This window comes from Colius striatus, chromosome 5 (genome assembly GCF_028858725.1).
Source record: "Colius striatus isolate bColStr4 chromosome 5, bColStr4.1.hap1, whole genome shotgun sequence".
Classification (NCBI taxonomy): domain Eukaryota; kingdom Metazoa; phylum Chordata; class Aves; order Coliiformes; family Coliidae; genus Colius; species Colius striatus.
The window spans coordinates 4886485-4906104 of record NC_084763.1 but is presented as its reverse complement, the minus strand read 5'-3'; the positions used below and the strand labels follow the sequence as shown (position 1 = coordinate 4906104).

The following is a 19620-nucleotide window of genomic DNA, read 5'->3' as shown; positions in this document are numbered from 1 at the left end:
CTGGAAGGTGAAAAATCATTAGCATTTTGCATTAGAACACCACTAAGGCTGCATATTTCACTCCTTAAAAGCTAAGGCAGGCAAGCTCTGAAGATTCATCCTGTGCTGCTGCAAGAAAAGCTGCTGCTTCTCTAACAGCAGTTCCACACCTCTGAGTAAACTCTGTGTCTTCTGCTTGGTGCTCAGCGGTACCTAATCCATCCTCTTGCCCTCCATAGGCTTCAACTAAGGTAATAAATCTCTGTTTGGTGTTAAACTCTCCAGATGATTAATCTGAAGGAAGAGATTGCTAATTATCTTCCCTCTCAGCTGTACTGGCTGCTTAAAGCTAACAAACAGACAGTTTGTTGAGGAAAACGCTGGTTTTACTGTTACACTGAAGGTTCCAAAGGCTGGGAAAGCAAATTCAGCCCCACTTTTTGCAGCTGGATGTTAATGGGGTGGGGTTTGGATTTGTGGACAGCAGGTTTTTAGGAGTGTTGCTTGGTCAGCTGTTCTAGGAGGAGCAAGACAAAAATGCTTCCTACAGGGGAGGGAATCCTTCCAGGGGAGGAAACTTGCCATTTTCTATTCTGCAATGGTTAAACTCATTTTGCTGTCAGCCCCACACTCAATTTGGGGAATAAAACACATATTGAGTAACTAACTGCCCATTCATTCAGCATGGAAAAGATTCAGTGGAAACCCAGTGTTTGATCATGCACTTCAATGCCATAAAGCAATTGATTCACACAAATGGGCTGAATGACCATCATACAGACCATCTTCATTCTGACACACAATAGCTTAGGAGCAGTTAAATATGCAACTTTAACATTCTTTTAATCTAAACTAAAGCAGTATAAAACAGGCCAGATGTACCAGAATGGTTCCTACCACACTTCTGCTCTGGAAAATAGCAGGATTTCATTCCCTGCTGAAAGCCCCTGAATGATTTCAAATCAAATATGTTTCTTTTGTAAGGAAAACATCCCTTCTTTTGGGGTGTGTTCTATCACTTGAAGGACAATATTGCTTTAATGCATTTAAAATCCAAGCCTCTGCAGCCAGTAACCAGGCACATGGACAGAAGTGACTTGGTCAGCCAAAGTGAGTTGAGATGACTGGGAGAAACAGGCCATCAACTAGAAAATGTTTGTTTGAGTTCACATAGTCCACTAGGTTTTACAAAGCCAAAGTGAGTGAAACTTATGCCTCCCTTCAAACAACCTTAATCTTTCCAATAGTCACTCACTCAGGTACTTGGGTCAGTTATGCTTTGCAACACCAAGCAGATAGACACTGACATGTCTTTAAAAATCATAGAGTCACAGAATGGTAGGGGTTGGAGAGGACCTTTAGAGATCATCTAGTCCAACCCCCCCTGCAGAAGCAGGGTACACCTAGACCTGCTGTGTGCCTCCTGTCTGTAATTGTGTGCTTAAAACTTCAGACTCCCTAAAAAACACTGAAACATGAAGATTTTTGCCACATTCCTTTTTATTCCTTAACAGAATTCCTGATACTTGGAAGCCACTTGTGAAAAGTCTCATCTCGAATTTTCTCACTTCTCATTCCAGTTCCTAGCCAGGATATTTTGCTTCTGCCCAAAGCACTGTAATTTCTTTATCATTTCTTCAGTAGGCTCAAAAAAATACACCTGTGGGTGACACATCCTTGTTATACTCAGGTCATGTCCAAAACCTGGCTGCCATGGAAGACTGTGGATTTGAAGAGCAAGTTTTTCTTAATGTCATTTTTCTTTCAAGTATTGGACAATAAATCACAAGTTTGTAGCTGATGGAATATATTGATTAGTTGATCAAATGTAACAGCATTTCTTAATGCTGTCCAATGAGACCAAACTCACAAAGGTGTCTCTTGCAAATGGTTTTAATACTGTACATAAAGAAAGGCTTTAAATGACATTATGATATTTTAAATGACTTTGCTCTTCCTGTCTTTTTTTCCCTACAACAAACTAGATCCCGGTTCATCTTCTGCTTAGGACTTTAAATTGGACTTTTCTCATATCAAAATTGGTCTGATTACAACTGCAAACATTCTGCAGGTAAATCTGAGATTAAATAAAGCATGTCTTGTACACATATAACAAATAGAAGAAGAAGAGAAGAAAATCTGTTTCATCTCTCTCATTCCTCCTTCACTGTCAGTAGATTCCTACCACAAGCTCAGTCCTGCAAGCTTTAAACATCTTCAGGAAGATGCTCTTACCACTGCTGAATGGAGCTTCAGGATTGCTCAGCATTTCTCAGATCACTCCTGCAATGTCTTTGCATAGAAATGGTCTCTCTGCAGCCGGTAGGACTTGAGGTATGACTAAAGATATACAATAGTAATCTTTTCTCTGAGCTCTTGAGGGTGGGTATAAGTTTCCCTAAATGAGGGAAAAGGATGAGGTTCAACAAGGACAAGTGCAGAGTCCTGCATCTGGGAAGGAACAACCCCATGCACCAGGACAGGCTGGGGGTGACCTGCTGGAGAGCAGCTCTGCAGAGAGAGACCTGGGAGTGCTGGTTGATAATAAACTGACCATGAGCCAGCAATGTGCCCTCGTGGCCAAGAAGCCAATGGCAGCCTGGGGTGCATCAAGAAGAGTGTGGGCAGCAGGTCAAGGGAGGTTCCTCTCCCCCTCTGCTCTGCCCTGGTGAGGCCTCATCTGGAGTCCTGTGTCCAGTTCTGGGCTCCTCAGCTCAAGAGGGACAGGGAAGTGCTGGAGAGAGGCCAGTGCAGGGACAGCAAGGTGATCAGGGGACTGGAACATCTTTCATACGAGGAAAGGCTGTGGGACCTGGGGCTGTTTAGTCTGGAGAAGAGGAGACTGAGGGGGGATCTCATTAACATTATAAATATCTAAATGCTGGGTGGCAGGAGGTTAGAGGAGTACTTTTTTCTGTGGTATCTAGCAACAGGAGAAGGGGTGATGGGATAAACTTGGAACCCAAAAAGTTCCATTTAAACATAAGGAAAAACTGTTTCAGTGTTTCAGTGAGGGAGCCCTGGCACAGGCTGCCCAGGGAGGGTGTGGAGGCTCCTTCCTTGGAGGTCTTCAAGACCCTCCTGGACATGTTCCTATGTGACCTGATCTAGGTGGAACACAGGTAGACTTTTGTCTCAGTTCTAAAAGGTAGATTTTGATGCTTTTGATACCTTTTTCATTTGAGGACCAAAACAAAACCCATCGTGTCAGAATTCAGTGTGTTTGAAAACGTCTCCAACAGCAGCATTGCCATGCTGAAACAAACAGAAAACCATACACTTTCCTTCCACTTTCCAGCACCAGGTTGTGGAAATGGGTCTCCTGGTTCATTTCTTTGTTTTTTTGGGTTTGTTCCACTGCATCATGGTTGAGAGAATGCCACGAACTTCATACATCTTTTTAGGGCTATATCCACCTACCCAGGCATTTAGAAGAACGCAGTCATGCAGGGAGCTTTCATTCTATTTATTGCTACCTTCATGTTATAAATGAACTTAACCAGACTTGCTTATTACTCATCTTAGCATACATTGTAATCTGATGTTTGGAGCAGTGTCAAGCACGATTTGGTACCTTGGGTTTAAGAACCAGGTGCAGTTCTATTTTTCCTTCTAAGGACATAGAATCACAGAATGGTGGGGTTGGAAGGGACCTTTAGAGATCACCTAGTCCAACTCCCCTGCAGAAGCAATGCAAGCAGACATGCTCAGAAGAAACATACTGAGTTCAGACCACATCACTCATATTAATGCTCTATATTGAATACACATCTGCTAGAAGCATCCCTGCATCCTTGAAAATTCCTTTTCCATGGCCAAAAGCATAACATTCAGTCCCACATACACCACTACAGATCATGTGAGTAACATACACTGTCAGTAAGGTAAAGATATCATTGGGAAAGGAGGGGTTTTAGTGGTGCTGACAGCAGCTCCTGCTCTCTGATGGAAAATGGGAGGTGCCTGATGGTGTTTCATTTGGTTCCTTGACAAGTCAAGCCAAAAAACTACAGAAAATCTTCTCACTGCTACCCAGGCTAGAAGGACAACATCTTCACCTCTTCTCTCAAGTGAGGAAACAACAGACCACAGCGAGGCTGCACTACATTGAACCTCATCTTAATTCCTGCTGCACAGTAAGATTCATCCAGCTAGGAACAATTAACAATCCTTCCTCTGGACCTGCCCCAAAAGTAAGATCAGAGATTGGCCAAGCTGATCGTTGCTTTCCATGCCATGACTCACATATTGCATTTATACAAGGAGAAAACCCGAGACATAGCACGGTACAGCATGAACCAGACCTCCTAAAAGCCTTCCACTTGCTCTTGCATGAATTTTTTTAGTCTATTATGTAACCAATGAGTAATTGGTGTATTTTGCACTTGTCCTAATTCTTCTGTTCAGAGAAGGAGACAGTAGAAAAGCTGGCAGGGGTAGTATTTATTTTATGGTGTGTCATAATATGTCATTATGCAGCGTGTATCATTCAATATCTCATAATTACATCTTCAAGCTGTAGTAATTATACCTGATTTTATGTATTGTATACATGTGTGGATAAGAAATAACTATAGCTATAAAATAAACACTTTATACTTATATATAAAGTGTAAATATTGTTTATAGTGGTATCCACTGGTAATTCTAAGGTAACTACTTAGCAATTTTGCAGTACTTTAAGTAAGCCCCTCTTAAAACATATGGAGTGAACAGCTGAGTTTATCTGACACAGCGTGATCCATCAGCACAGAAACCAGTAGGTGGGACTGGGATGTTCTGTAGCCGCTGCTTTATCTGCCAGATGATTGTAAAGCTGTGTAACCTTAGTCCATAAATTCACTGAACTGAGTCAGAGCGGTCTCAACGACATTTATTCATAGTATGAGGAACTGTGGAAGTCTGGTTCGTAGTATAACACAACAAACCTTCATTAGAGATGCTAAAACTCCATCACTTTTCTTAGTCAAGATACACCTTGAACATCTTGTGCTATTTGTTCTTCGTGGCTCAGCTTTACCACTTGTGTTTCAGCAACTAGGTGAGGGAGAAAAACGACCCCTCATGAGTCTGGGAGCCAAACTAGAAGGTTTGTAGTCTTAGTCTTTCCCTTCTATAGTTTGGGAAACTGCAGATTATAAACCTGTCTCTGATGAGGAATAAAAACCCATAAATGACATGTTCATGATTACCAAAGGGAAGAAAACTTCCCTGGAAAGTCCTGAAGGGGAGCACAGGTGAGCTTTGGAAAGTCCATTGACTGGCAACTACAGAGGCTCATTTCAGCTGGATGTGACCCAAAGAAAGCAGCTGCCAAGTGTGACATGAAGACATTCCACCAGCAATACTGCCACTGCAAATGGCAAAAGGAGGTCTTACCATGGCACAACCACTATCCTTTAGATCCTTACAAATACACCAAAATGCAGCCTTTTGTGCTTAAAATTGTACATAGGGCTACTGAAATAGTAAGGGCTCTGTTCCTTAAATAAACATAGCCCATTCATGCAGATTTTTTAGGCTGTAACCTGGTATGAAAAGGTTTTAATACAGCCATTTGACTCTAATATCACTATGGACATATAACTTGAGCATTCTTGGTAGAGGAGAATTGTGTTGCTTCCTGGCCTGGATTAGTTGGGTGCCCAAAGACATGTCAAGTGTCATTAGAAAGCTGGGTTTACCCAATTTTATTTTAACTCATGGCTTTCGTGACAGATTGGTTAACAAAGGGGGTTACAAACCCACAAACACACTCGCTGAATGCTTATTAATTTACAAAGAAGCTCAGTTCTCGGACAAAAGACTTACAGACAGGGCAGAAGATGACAGAGATTTGGGGGGGGACAGGGCAAAATACGTGAAAATTAGCAAATCAGCCTAATTGGAATTAATTGGCAAGTTAAAACCCTGGTATTGGTTGCTCCTGTGCATCTGCTAAGAGTGAGCACACTCTTGCTAGGCTAAACAAACTGATTAATCACCTCTGATAAGAAACTGATTACCTTTAATCACTTCTGATAAGAGAAGTGGGCTGGTCTTAATATAAATTCATCCTTGCTGAGGCTGGATGCTAAGAATTCTGTTGCCCTACTGCAGCTGGTGCCTCACCAGGGTCTTATTTAAGCCCTTCAGCATTGTTTTTTCACCTCTTCTCTCCTGGAAGAGCTCCTGGGTGCATTTTAGGAAGACTCTACTTCATTTTCTTGCAACTTTTATGTGAGTTATTTTGTTTTATGACAAACCTGCTGCTGTTTTGTGTTCTGTGGCTACACCCAGCTCTTTCTCCTTTGGCTGTAGCAATGACTTCTCACTGTCTTGCATTAGCTAATTTCACCAGCATATCATAGGATGGTAGGGGTTGGAAGGGACCTTTAGAGATCATCTAGTCCAACTCCCCTGCAGAAGCAGGTTCACCTAGATCAGGCTGCCTAACTTTTTGTACCAAAGTTTGCTAAAGTTTTGCTGAAGCCCTGAAAGTTAAAGATCTAATCTATAAGGGAGTCAGTTATGAGACCCAGGTAACTAAATGGCTGCTCTGAGGACTGTGATAGTTTAGCAGATGGTGTTTTGGGGGCTTGTCCTAGAAGATACAGTGAGGAAAAAGAAAAGGCATTTTCTTTTGTTGGATGCTTCTCCTGGAAAAGTACATTTTCTAGGAAGCTCTTCAATTGTTGGGCTGTTTGTTTTACAAGAATAGTGGCTGTCATACTTTGCCCAAGCTGTCTTCACAGGTTGTGCAAGAAATGATTTGCACTCCCCAACAAAGCTGATGCAAAGTAGCTCATGTTCAAATTGCCCAGTGATACCACTCCTTGGAGTCAACTGGCCATGCCTGTACATTAAATTCAAGTCTCTTGCCTCCTCTTCATGTAGAAATCCTTATTCCTGAAATACAATTACTTTAGGTTTCTTTTCCCTGTATGAGACTTTGAGATGTTTGATGAGACACAAGGAGACAAAGTGATTCTGTGATCAATTAGCAGAGCAAGGCTCCACTTGTGGGCTGTGAGACTAGAGTTGAAGTGACATGAAGGCATTTCAGAGAGCAAGATCTCCTCACGTGCTTTCATAAACAGCTGTAACATTCTGAATTGGGCTATGTCCTATCAGCTATGTCTGGATTCTTCTCTTGAAGGGAATTAATTGACCTGCCTTGTTCACGTTTCTGGGAGCAAATTCCCATGCATTATCATGAGCACAGCCTTGGAACAAAGCAGAGAGCTTGTCAAACTGGCATATCACTGTGAGTGCTTCTCTGCAAATGAGCAAGTGGGCTTGTTTTGACCTCTACACCTGGACAGATTTGCCAGGACCCACAAGTCCGAGGGTTTACACACACAGATGAGAGGACTGGCAAGAGTTAGCAGCTGACTCTTATTTAATTCCTTGGTTATTGGGAAGTTTTTCCTTTCCTTAGTAATGTGCCACCCTGCTGTCAGGTGCTGGGCAAGTCCCATGATACAAGCAGAAAAAGAAGTAGGTAGTCTTCTGAAATGTCATTTCTGAGTCTTATTATTGCATTTCCCACTGGTGTCATCTGCAGTGAGGGCCCTGTTGTGTTTGACACTGTAGAAGCATTCAACAGAGTCAGTGCAAAACCCAAAGAGCTAACAAAAGGAAGGAAAAATAGGGATGAAGTAATTTTCCTAGCAGCAAACATTTGGTCTGTGGTCAGCCAAGAAAAGAACCCCAGTCTTCTGACTCTTACAGCAAGACTTATTCTAGCTGACTGTGCTTGCTTGCTCCAGAGTTATTCACCCTGAAATAAATCCTCCAGGGACAGGGTAGGAACCAGCCCAGGGCCAGTTCATGTGAAGGAGCAGGTTGGCAGCCCTGCAGGAGCTCTGCTATAGAATAGAAAGTCTATGCAGAGCTTAAAAACCCTTACAGAAGGGATGCATGGCTTCATTCTCTTGTAGATGAGATAGGGAATAGGACAGCTTCAGCTGTCAGTCCTAGGAGAGTGATAGAAAGGAGTAAACTTGCTCTGAATGTCTCCATACAAGCTGCTGAGGATGTTTACAATTTGTGAAATGAATAGTTGCTTCCTAATACATTTGGTTTGATCACAACCAAAAATGTCATGCTCACTTTCCAAATTTAACCCCCCTCCAAAGAAACTCCCAGAAGACCCTACAGAACACCCTGCCCAGCTCTGGAGGGCTCGATATAAGGTTTTCTAGTGTAACATCTGAATTCAAAAGGTGGCCCTGAGAGAGGGCTCTGCCATTTTTGCTTCATCTAGATCCTGGCAGGTCGCTTGGTGGTTTTACTGACTCACTTGTCTGACATGCAAATAAGTCACAAGAGTGTCATTTTCAGGATAAAGAGCTATTAGGGCTCGTCTGACAATTGAGACCTGCCTAACCACATTTCACTTCCTGAAATCTAACAATGTGTAATGCTTTAGGAGCTACACATGACAGGGCTGATGTGAAATGTGTAGATGGTTTGCTGCTGGAAGGAGTTACCCCTTACTCTGTTATCCCTATCTGTCAGTATCTCTTCTCTAAGAAGTTCCCAGGCTCTGGGATCTGCCAGTCGCTTGCCTGTGCTAACAGCTGTGAATTGGGCTGGTCTGAACACACCAAGACTTGGGGATCCATGAGGATGAATTACATGAGGTGTGCCCAGAAAAAGTCTTTTTCCCTACTTCTGTAACCTTCCAGGCATACTGTGAAACCTGCTTTCCCCTCTCTGTCTTAAATCAGCTGAGTGTGGATTAAGGTTTTCCTATTTACCAGTTATCCTTTACCCTTGCTGTCGTGTTTCCACTCACCAAGTAAATGCCCAAAGTCTTGAATAGATAACTGTGGATATTTCTTTTTAATTAAAGAACCAATTAATTAAAATATTGAGTGTCTTCTTAGTAGCTTTTCCATCCCTTTCATCATTCATGGGCCTCTTTTTGACAGTCTTTTAGTACCTTTCTTAAGAAAGGCTAACAGTAATCCATATGGTATTGCAAAGGAGGCTGTGTCACACTGATCTATATGTGTGTGGAGATATATATGTGTGTATTTTTCATCTTCTCCATCCCATTCTATAAGCAGTTTAGCAACTTGTCCAGCTTGAATAACTTCATCTCATTTGCATACCTTGCACCTGACTGCTCATTTCCTGATGTGTCCCCACCATGTCCTTTCTCATAAGTAGTTTGGAGACTTCTGCATTAAGGACAGGTTCACTGGAGGAAAGGAGTACAGAAAGTAGGAAGGCATTAAAAATCTTCCTCTCCTTCCCTTTGATTTGTACATCCTCACATCATCATGGTGTGATGTGTACAATACCATCACTGCATCCAGGTTTGATATGGAAGATGTTCAGAGATAGGTCCCCAACTGGTCCATTAATAGATGTAGCTCCAGTACCTGCACTTGTTAGTTATCTGTCAGGACTAACTAGTGGTATAGTAGATAAAAAGGGACAGTTTCTTCTGCTACTCATGATTCATTCCTTGCTTCCATAATATAGAGGCTGTGTAAAAGAACCTACACAGCAACTTTGCCATGCATTTCTCAGACATGGATAGTTCTCCTGGCTCTTCAGCCTGCATGGCACCTCAGCAACTGGCTTACAGACCCCTGCCTTATATCCTGAGAGAATTATGGATTATCTTTTCCTTAATGACCAAAAGTACATATAAATGCATTTTCAAACAATCTTTCACCCAGAAAAGGAAACAAGAATCATCAGAACCATCTGCTTTTGCTTGAAGTTATTTCAACATCTACCTTGCATTGATAGCAGTACTTTTCTGTCCTGTGGGAACTTTATCACCAAAAATACATGAACACCAATGCTTACTTAAAGAACTGATAACTGTCACAAAATGCAGGAATGCACTAAAGCTTGGGAACTTGGAAGCAGTTTCTTGAAGCTTTGGGAGCACTCATGAAGGCTGACTTTAGCCTCCTGAAACTATGATCAACAGAGGGAAGCAGTTCCCAGGACACTTGCACCTTCCTGTCTTGAACTGGTCTCTGTGGAGGATGTGATGCTTCCAGGAGAGGCTGTGGCAGGCCAGGACACCTTGAAGCTCTGTTATGTGAGGCAAAGATCAGCCTAGTGTCATGTTGAGTCACCTGAGCTACCCCAACTAATATAATTCAGCACATTGAGTGCTGTAGCAGCTCCTTGGTGAGCTATCTCAACAAACTCTCTGCCACATGTGCTTTACTGTGTCTAAGCACATCTTGTCATAACTATTTGAACATGCTTCTTCTCTGTTCAGACATGCATAAATACCCAGGCCAGATAGGTGGCTTCCATGAAGCACTCAGTTTGCTGAGCTGCTTCTGGAGCAGAGTATCACAGAGTCAGCAGGAGCACTGACAATGACTCCAGCACTGTGTCCTCAGCCTGCAAAGCTCCTTCAGGGCTCAGCACCTCACTACAGGCCAAGAGAAAAGGAACTGCAATGACATCATACAGAAGGGAAGAGGGAGGGGAAATCAGATATGTGGTCTGAGGCTGATAAATATCTGTGCCCCTGCAGTGTTAGCTGTATAAAATCAGTTTTGTGGGGAGAGTGGCACATTTAGCTACATATCACAGCTCTGTGGCCCATGCTTTTGTGCAATATTCTTAGTGAAAGAGGGAAACTTGCTTGACAGCTGCCACTCATACTTCTCAGGAAAGGTTATGCTGTTGTCCTTACCCAGTGGAGCCACCAGCGAGCCATCCTGTGGTGCAGCCAGCAAAAGAACAGTCCAGAATAGCCCTCTTCAGTTCTTCAGCAGTTGCTAAGCGAGCACTCAGGTCAACACAAGCTTTCTCAGCTTCAGCTAAATCCAGACTCTGAGAGTTGTTCTTGGACTCGAGTGCAAACACTTTCCCTGCAGCACCAAGAAAGGACATGTCACTCATTGTGGTATTGTACTCAGTACATGCTCAACAAAAATATGGCAAAGTAACACCAAATAAAGTCATCTGGGCCCACTGCAGTGCCACATCTGGACCTGTGCAAGGCTTTTACTAAGGTGGTTTTAATGAGCACCTTTCCTCTTGGAATGAGTAATTTTATCAACATGGGAAGTAGCTTTGTCTTAGCTTTTCTTTTAGTTTTGCTCATCAACAGAAGAGCAAGAAGTGCTAAGCTCTATTCATTCCTAGCCCACCTTGCCTCTGTAGGTCTGTGCTTAAGATGTGGAGCTAGAAAGCACAACACTCTCCCTTATGCACATGCATAGTCCAAGTCAGAACATCTCCTGATCTAGATGAACCTGCTTCTGCAGGGGCGTTGGACTGGATGATCTCTAAAAGTCCCTTCCAACCCCTACCATTCTATGGAAGGAAGCACAAATCTAAGAGCCAGCATTTTAACCAAGTCCTCCATGACAGAAAGACCTAAAAACAAGATCATCTAATTCTATGGCAACTTTTGCCTAAGTGCCAGTGCAAAGCCACTTTGTTTTCATATCTTTCTGGAAAGACAGACAGATTTTGGTGGGTTTTTTTCTTAATGGAAGGCTTTTTTGAATGAGCATGAGAACATCTTTAGTACCACAATTCCCTGTGTTATTTTAAGTTAGAGTTCAGTTTATTTTCATGCATCTATCACTGTGAAAGCTGTAAGGGTGAAAGTTAGAGGTTTTGGCAACTGGGAAGAGGGCAGTTGGGGTTTTGGCAGTGAAGCTTGAGAAGTTGCTGAGTTATGGAATAAACACATTAGCTGGATGTGTCCAGAAAAAGAAATAAACAAATGAGACAGTTTGCAGCACTGACATTTGAGTTGCTGTAAGTATCTTCTTTCTAAAGATAACATCCCTCGGGATACCTTCTACATTTCAAAGGTGCAGATTGAGGTTGCTTGCAGGTGCACAAAGACAACTTTTAGGCACTGTTCATTCAGTTCATCTTAAGCACTGCTCATTCTGTCTTATTTCAAAAGTAGATTAGTGGTGGTGGTTATACAAATCCATAGCTTGCAGCACATAGCAGGTGTTTATTCACTACGTAGCTTCTCATTCACAGGACATACTGACCAATATCAGGAATCCCTCAGCCTGGTTCTGCACCAAGTGCCACCCCTTCTGCCTGTTATTTCAACAGACTGATAAATCTGAATCTAATCCTAAACACTGGGAACTGATAGGAGGTAGGTGTGTACCTGACAGCTTACTGTTCTCACCTCTGTGCAGTTTAACCCACTGGAAGAATCACAGTCCTTACGGCTAAAAAAACAATGTCAGGATTGGGGTGCATCATTAAAGATGTAGAGGGCAAGTTTATGTAGTGTGAGAGTTCAATCACAAATGTTAGTCTGACATGGCAGCAAACCTTATTTTCCAGCTATTAGTATTTCAATTAGAAGGCTTAAAGAAAGGGAAATCATTAAGAATTGCATTTCATCTAGATATAATTAGAAGAAATTAAGCTTATAATTGTTAGGGGAGTTTATCTGGCCAAGACTGAGGTAGAGAGCTTTCCTTAGCTGCTGTTAAGTGTTTGTTTGTACCCAAGACAAATCATCTTTTTGCTAGAAACTATGAAGATGCTGGTTCAAAACAGTGTCTTATACTTCAAAAAGGTATCTAGGATGTTCAAATTACACAGGTAAATGGGTTTTAGGGTAAGCTATAGGACTTACTGGTCAGGAAAATTACAGTGAACTGCCTTATAGGAAATTCTGGTTAGCCAGAAGTGGAGAAAAGAGTCTGACCTGCTTACCAGACCAACCTGGGAATCTTCTACAAAGTTTTAGAAGCTCTAAAGATCTCCTCTCTTTTTGCTTGACTTCTAACTTAGAAAATACAAGAGTAAGTATGGTTCAGTAATCAGACACTTGACTAATGGAATAGCTGGATCCCTGGTACCCTGAACTGTGTCATATCACTGAGAGGGGAAAAAAGCACAGGACATGTGCTAGTATGGCAACTGGAAAAATACAAAAGTACATCAAAACAGGGAATCCCCTTCAATAAATAAGACAACAACACTGATATTGAACACTGCACCTTACAGTGGCATGGCTGACAAGCTTGAGATAATAACCTAATGAACTTGCCTCATTTCTTTATCACAAAAGCAGTCTCATTTCCAAGCTTGGGATCTGCTTAAATGTTCCTAAAATGGTTTATCACTGCAAGTTGTGATGACAATTGTTTTAAAAAGGAAGTTTTGTCTCACATACTGGATGATATCACAGTCAGAAGCTCAAGTGGCATCCCCTTTCTCTCTAGAACATTATGACATCATGGAGTAGTTGAAATGAGTTCTTTCTCTGAAATAGCATCAAGAAATGTATGGTCATCCTCTTTTAAATATGAGCCTGTTCTGTACTTCCATAAGGCAACAGATGAAAGATCATAGAGTCATAGAATGGTAGGGTTGGAAGGGACCTTTAGAGATCATCCAGTCCAACCCCCCTGCAGAAGCAGGTTCACCTAGATCAGGTCACACAGGAACATGTCCAGGTGGGTCTTGAAGACCTCCAAGGAATGTCTTTGTGTTTATCTCATGTCTTTGTGTTTATCTGTGTGAGGAATGTAGTATGATTTCAGCTGTAGTACCTTTGAACAGTCACCATGTTTGAGCTCCCTCTCTACTCTCTCCCTTCACTTCTGCCCCATAACATTTGTTTCCCATGTTGTGATAATGGGACAACTGGTGTGGAAATTTATTCCAACAACTCTACACACTTTTCTGAAGACTTTTTAAACAAAGCCAGTCCCTTTGGTTTCAAGATTTAGCTAAAAACCCACGCAAAGTAGTCTTTCTCAGGAGGCTTAATGCACACCTTGGGTTTAGCAGGCTCAGAATGAAATATGTCCATGTCACAGCAAGTTTCTTCAGGTTCCCCTTTGAAACCAGTGAAAAAAGTTTTAACTTGAATGGTAAGACATAAATGATCAGACATAATTCTCCCAAATGTTATGGAACAGCTGGATTCATAGTTCTGAAGAACACAGCTGAAAGCAAAGTGAGTCTTTCTTCCTCTGCCTTCATCTGATTGCTATTAGTAGAGAATATTGATTTTGATATAGTGATATAACATCTACTGTTTGGTGCTGTTTGGCACTAGGACTTTATAAACAAACAATAGCTGAACATAGCTCTTCTTAAGAGTACCCCAGTCCATTCTGATTGATTTTTATCACCTTGTTTAATTCCTGCACAAATAGACTGTGGGTTTGCCCCAGTTATTCCACCATCAAGGCCAAAATTTTGTGGTTGAGCTAGACTATGTTTTTTTCAAAAGGCATCCAGTCACGACTCAACGACTCCAAGTAATGGAGAATTTACAGCACACTTTACAGTAAACTGTTCCAATGGCTCATTACTCTCATTCCACCTTATTTCCAGTTCAAAATTTTGCCAAATTCAGCTTCTAACCACTGGACCTTGTGATTTTGAGGCTGAAGAACTGTCTACAGTCAGATATATGGAAGCACAAGAAAGGGACTCTTCAGAAAGCAAGCTAGTCCAAAACCTGTTTCTCCATACTGTTAGGACTCTCAGTGGAATTAGCAGAATGTTCCTGCTTACCAAGACAGAGTTTAGCTAATTGAATCTAATACAGTACCAGATAAAACAAGATCTTCTGGGGTGTACAAGCACGGTTCAAAGTTGAAGGACAAACACAAAGCTGCAAAGTCCAGTAGACTTTGAAATAACAGTGACTCTCACAAAGACTGTGAAATGGAAGCACTTGAAAAGGGATGCCCAGTGTGCTTAATCTCATGGCATGATATTTACCAGTTCAAAGGATAAAATCTCATCAGTTTCAACCAAATCAGTGTGGTAAAAGTCGTGCAAATGTGGAGTCTAATTGTTTTTTATTGCAATGTTTAAAACTTCCAATTGAGGTAAAAGAGAGCAGAGGAAGGGAAGGTCACTTCTGTCCTTCAAGAGCAATTTCATCTCCATTTCGATGGCTGTGTGTAACAATGGCCTTGATTGTAATAGGAAGGGTGGAGGATTCCATAAAACCATACAATTACAGACAGAGATTTGGGCAATTACCAGTTCTGCACAGTTCTCTACATTCATGACTGTGGAGTTTATTTCTGTGAGAAACTAAAGTGAATGATGATTTAAATCAAACTGCTTAAAATATTACATCAACAGCAAAATGGGGGGGGGGGGGGGGTCTCCTTTGAGTTCCTCCTCAGCTAAATTCAGTTTGAGTGTAAATTTTAACTGTACCACATGCTTTAGGATCAAGTAGTTGGAGTTGTTTATGCATTTGTTTATGCAACATGCAAGAATGTAAGTTGTTTTGGAAGTTGCAGCCTGAAATGCTTAGACACCTGCTGCTCAAATGAAGTGCCTAGAGAGAGTAGAAGAGGAAAAGCATACTATTGACTTTAGGAGACAGAAGAAAAGGTGTAAAGCAAGCCAAAGGAATGAGTATAGTAGAGCTTTTTCCTACCTTTAACATCAGATCTATCTGGTCCTAGGTCAGAAGTCTGTATCTCAGGTCCTCACCTAACTGTGCCTAGCTCTCTGAATTCAAGATCCTTCCCCTTGCAACCTCTGCAGCCACTAACCATCTAATTGACTTGACCCATAGGCCTTCCATGTAACTCAAATTCAGCCAACAGACCCACTCCACTGTGGAACCATTAGTAAAGGACTGCAACTTGGCATGTATTTTTCAAATCTAAAATGTCTTAGTAAGGTAGATTAATCACCACCATTCTCTCCTGGCATGCTCTGTCTCAGAGCAAGTGCTCTGCAGAAAACTATGGTTCATATCTATGGATAACTCAGCAGCTGTGAAAAGACAAAAAGGGGAGTCAAAGAAAGCAGAGGTGGCTCCTGTGCTGGATACATGAAGCTGCATCCTTGTTCTCCTATTCCAGTGCAAATGCCAAGTAATCTGCCTGATAACTGAGACCATGATAGCTTGTGTTATTCTCCTGCAACTGCACCAACAGTAGTTGTCAGTATCAGTGTGTCAGAGCAGGAGCCAGCCCTTGAGGAGCCTTCTCTCCATCTGACCCCAAACTCAACAGCTATGAGCAAGCACGTTGCAGTCGTTAAAGGAAAAATAAGCTGCAAAGTGAGACAAAGACATCTTTCATTTCAGCATTTACCTTGGTGTTTCTGGGGTCTCTCTGCACCACAGCTATATGTGCTGTGGTAAATACTGCTCAGAAGAGATCAATTAACCGCCAAGGCTTTACACCTTCACCAGATACTGATGGTCTCCAGTTCTGCTGCTTGCTCTCTGCTATTATTTGTGTGTGAGAGAATAAAGTGAAAGTCTTCCTTAGGGAAATACATTGAAACTAGTTTCTGAGGTTTGCCTGCAACAGGGGCCAGTCTGAATTTCACAGGCTTTTTACAAGGTGGATTCAAAATCCCTTCAGCGGTTTGCAAAACAGTCAGCTCCTTTCAGTTAAGAACAACACACACACACACCCCTATTTGTCACCCAGAAAGGTCCTTTGGCACTGAAGTGACATTTGCACATATTAGAGAGTAGCACAATTGTATTCTCACCTACAATTTACACAAATAAGAAGAGGATTTTCTGTCTGGATCAGGCCAGAAGCTGTTATAAAAGAAAGCATTAATCCTCTTTCATACTCTCAGATCTTAAATACATAAGCCTGTGTGCAGTGGTAAACTTTGAAGCTCACATAAAGTGTTTTCTTCTGTATCAACATATACCAGACAGTTTACAGGACAGGGTTAATGTTGTTGGCTTGAATACTAAGAGAACGCACTGAAAAGCATCTTAATAAAGGACCTGAACATTTTTCACAGTGATACTTTGAAGTTCAATAAAAATGGAAGCTACACTATTGCAATAATGCTCTCCAACTACAGCATAGCCTAGATTTGCTTTATCAACCCTTATATTTGCTTTACCATGTGTGAAGTAGATTCGACAACCTGCTGAAGGGCAGCTAAAATCAGTCATGAACTCTGCCTGAAAATTCTCTCCAACGTGGTTTCTTTCCCCTTTCTCTTTTAGAGAATGTATGTTTGGGAATCAAGAAGATGCCACTAATTCTATAAGAAATAATACAAACTGGGAGATGGTCTTGAAAAGAGGATTATTCAGATAAAGTGTCCTTAGCAAGGGAAATTAATGATTCCCGTCCTATCCCCTTATTCTTAAGGTATGTGGAGAACCTTCTTTCATGGGTATGCATTTTTTCCTCCTCATTTCAGAGAGATTTTGCCAGGGAAAAAGTATTCCCTAAAATCAGAATTGCAACCGAGTGCAGTTGCCTGCCACATTTCCTTTATTCTTAATGAAAAGTAGTTTTCTTCACATTTACAAAGGTTCTGTTGTATAAATGGTGTTTCACACAAAGTGGTAGAAACATACAGACAAGATTCATTTTCTCCCTTTCCTTTGCCATGTCCTTTTCATCAGCTGAAAGAAATTTAGATTAAAGAGGAAAAAATACTCTGAAAACAAAAAGAAGAGGGTTTTTTACTGCCCTGTAATGTTTAAGAGCCGTTCTCTGGAACAGTGCAGCAAGCATCAATGGTAAAGGATTAGTGTATCAAAATAAAACCACCCTGAGATCAGGCATAAATCTATCACAGCTGGGGAAGTGGAAAAATGTGGCCATTCAGCATTGCTCTCTCCCAGGAAAAGACACCTTCTTTTCATAAACAAATGGTGGTTTGCTAAGGTAAATTGGTCATGATTACCACAGGCTTAATCAGTAAAAAGGCAACAGGCTACAGGAAACTTCCAAGGGACTCAGCTGTTGGGGATTATCCTCAGTGAGTTAAAAAGCCCCATCACAGAGTAGCTGGTAGCTGGTGCTTCAGCTAAATTCGTGTCCTGATCACACCCCATCTGAAGTGCAGATGAAGCTCGTGTGCAGAAAGGCAAGCAGTCATGTTCAGAGTGTGTGGTACTGAACAGAAAAGGTTACAAAAACCCCTTGGATTTCTTGTCTTCCCTCCCTCAAGTACCTGCCTGTATAATTCAGCATTGGAGGGTATCTGATGTGGCCAGATGGGGAAGTTCTGCAGGGAAAAGATGCTTTTCATTATAAGGAGAGCTCTCTTAAAATATAGCTGAGCCTTCTTATTCGTGTTCTTGTTTTATTATTCTTATTTCCCCTGGAAAACTTCACAGTCCTGTCATTTTGTTGTAATGCAATAACCTTAGCCCTCTGGGATCTTATTTCCTTTCTCTGCTGAACCCCAGGATATTTGTAGAGCCTCAAAAACCTCCGAATCAGACATTTCCTAACCCAAACTGGGGCGTGTATTTCAGCTTCTTATTACAACAACAACAAAAAAAAGTTGTTGGCTGGTTGATGTGGGGTTGTTTCTTTTTTCAATAACACATTTCAACATCCAGCTCTCATTGCAGCAGTAGCAACCCAGCACCAAACTGAATGAGGGACTCACCATCAGCCTGGACAGAGATGATCTGAAGGATGAAGAAGACAGATTCCACACCCTGGAGAAAGTTGAGAGAGACTCTCTGAGAGCCTGAAGCCATTGCCCTGCTTGCAAAGCCCTCAGCCACAGGAGGTTGGCAGCTGAGGCTTTTCCTCTCTCCTCCTCTGCACTTTCTCAGCGGGGTCTGCAGTGATGATTTGGAGGAGTGCTTTCCCTCAGCACGATCCTGCGTCCTGGGTTTGCACTGAAAGGCGGGAGGGGTGGAAAAAGAAAGAGGGAGGGAGAGAGGAATCCTTGGCTTGGCTTGGAGTGAAGGGGAGGGGAGGGAGGGGGGGGGGGGGGGTGTGTAGGGGGGGAGATGTCCAGACAGCTGGGGTTGGGGAGAGGCTTTATCCAGCCCAGTCTGCAGGGCAGTGCATGCAGCGAGCTGGTGTGAAAAGTCACATCACCCTGTCGGTAAATACCTTCTGGATCACGGTGGAAGGAACATAAAAGCCAGGAGGGAGAGCAAAGAGGGGGGGAAGGACAAGCAAGGAGCAGAAGAAGTCCGTGGCTGAGAGAAGGGCAGCTAGGTAGCTGGCGCTGGTACACGGTGAGTTTGTGGGCTTAGCTTTGCAGCTCTGGAGGGAAGGGCTCAGATGTGGGGAGGGTTTTTCTCTCTGCAACACTGATTTCTCTCTGATTTCTGTCTGCAATCAGGCAGCAGCACACTGCTGAGGGTTGCAGGTCAGCAGCTACTGCAGCAAGAGCGATGGTCTTCAGGTAAGGGCTGAGGAAAGGTGACTAATGGCATGGACTCTGGTGGCTGAGCCAAGTTTGGGATTGGGATGGGTTAATCCTCCTGGTTTAGATCCCGAGTTCGAGACAGCCATGAGGAGCTGAAGGCAGAAGCAGGAGTCCATCAGCTGGTCTCTGTCAGTTCTGGTCCAGATGAACAGTGCTGGCCAGGTTGGAATGCTCTGAAAGCAGATGATGAAAGGAGTTTGCAGCTCCCACCAGCACTTAGAGCACTGACATCTGTCCCTTATTCTCATTTGTCCTATATTTGTCCCAACTCAAAAGAAACGACCACAATAAGAGGAAACATACTGATGATGATGCCAGGATTTATTTCACTAAATATACAAAGAGAATAGTTTTGTGTTGCTGTTGGAACCGAGCGGGGCCTAGAAATGTTGTTTTCATATTCCCCATCCTATTTTGCTTGGTTTTTTTCAGCTACTTAAATTTTTTTCCCCTTAGAAACTCAAAGCTGGGTAAAAATGCTCAGTCTGCTCTAAACTCTGAGCCATTGGGAACAGAAGTAAG

At 42.3% G+C, this 19620-nt stretch overlaps 1 protein-coding gene across 1 annotated transcript in view; it reads right to left on the bottom strand.

The window, feature by feature from the left end:
- Positions 1-18412, bottom strand: part of SUSD5 (sushi domain containing 5) — a 39164-nt gene extending 20752 nt beyond the window's left edge. The window contains exons 1-2 of the mRNA XM_061997445.1: positions 18319-18412; positions 10643-10820 (exon numbers count right to left, since the gene is read on the bottom strand). Of these exons, the coding sequence (XP_061853429.1) occupies positions 10643-10820; positions 18319-18412 (272 nt within the window). The remainder of the gene's footprint in view (positions 1-10642; positions 10821-18318) is intronic.
- Between the last annotated feature and the right edge of the window lie 1208 nt (positions 18413-19620).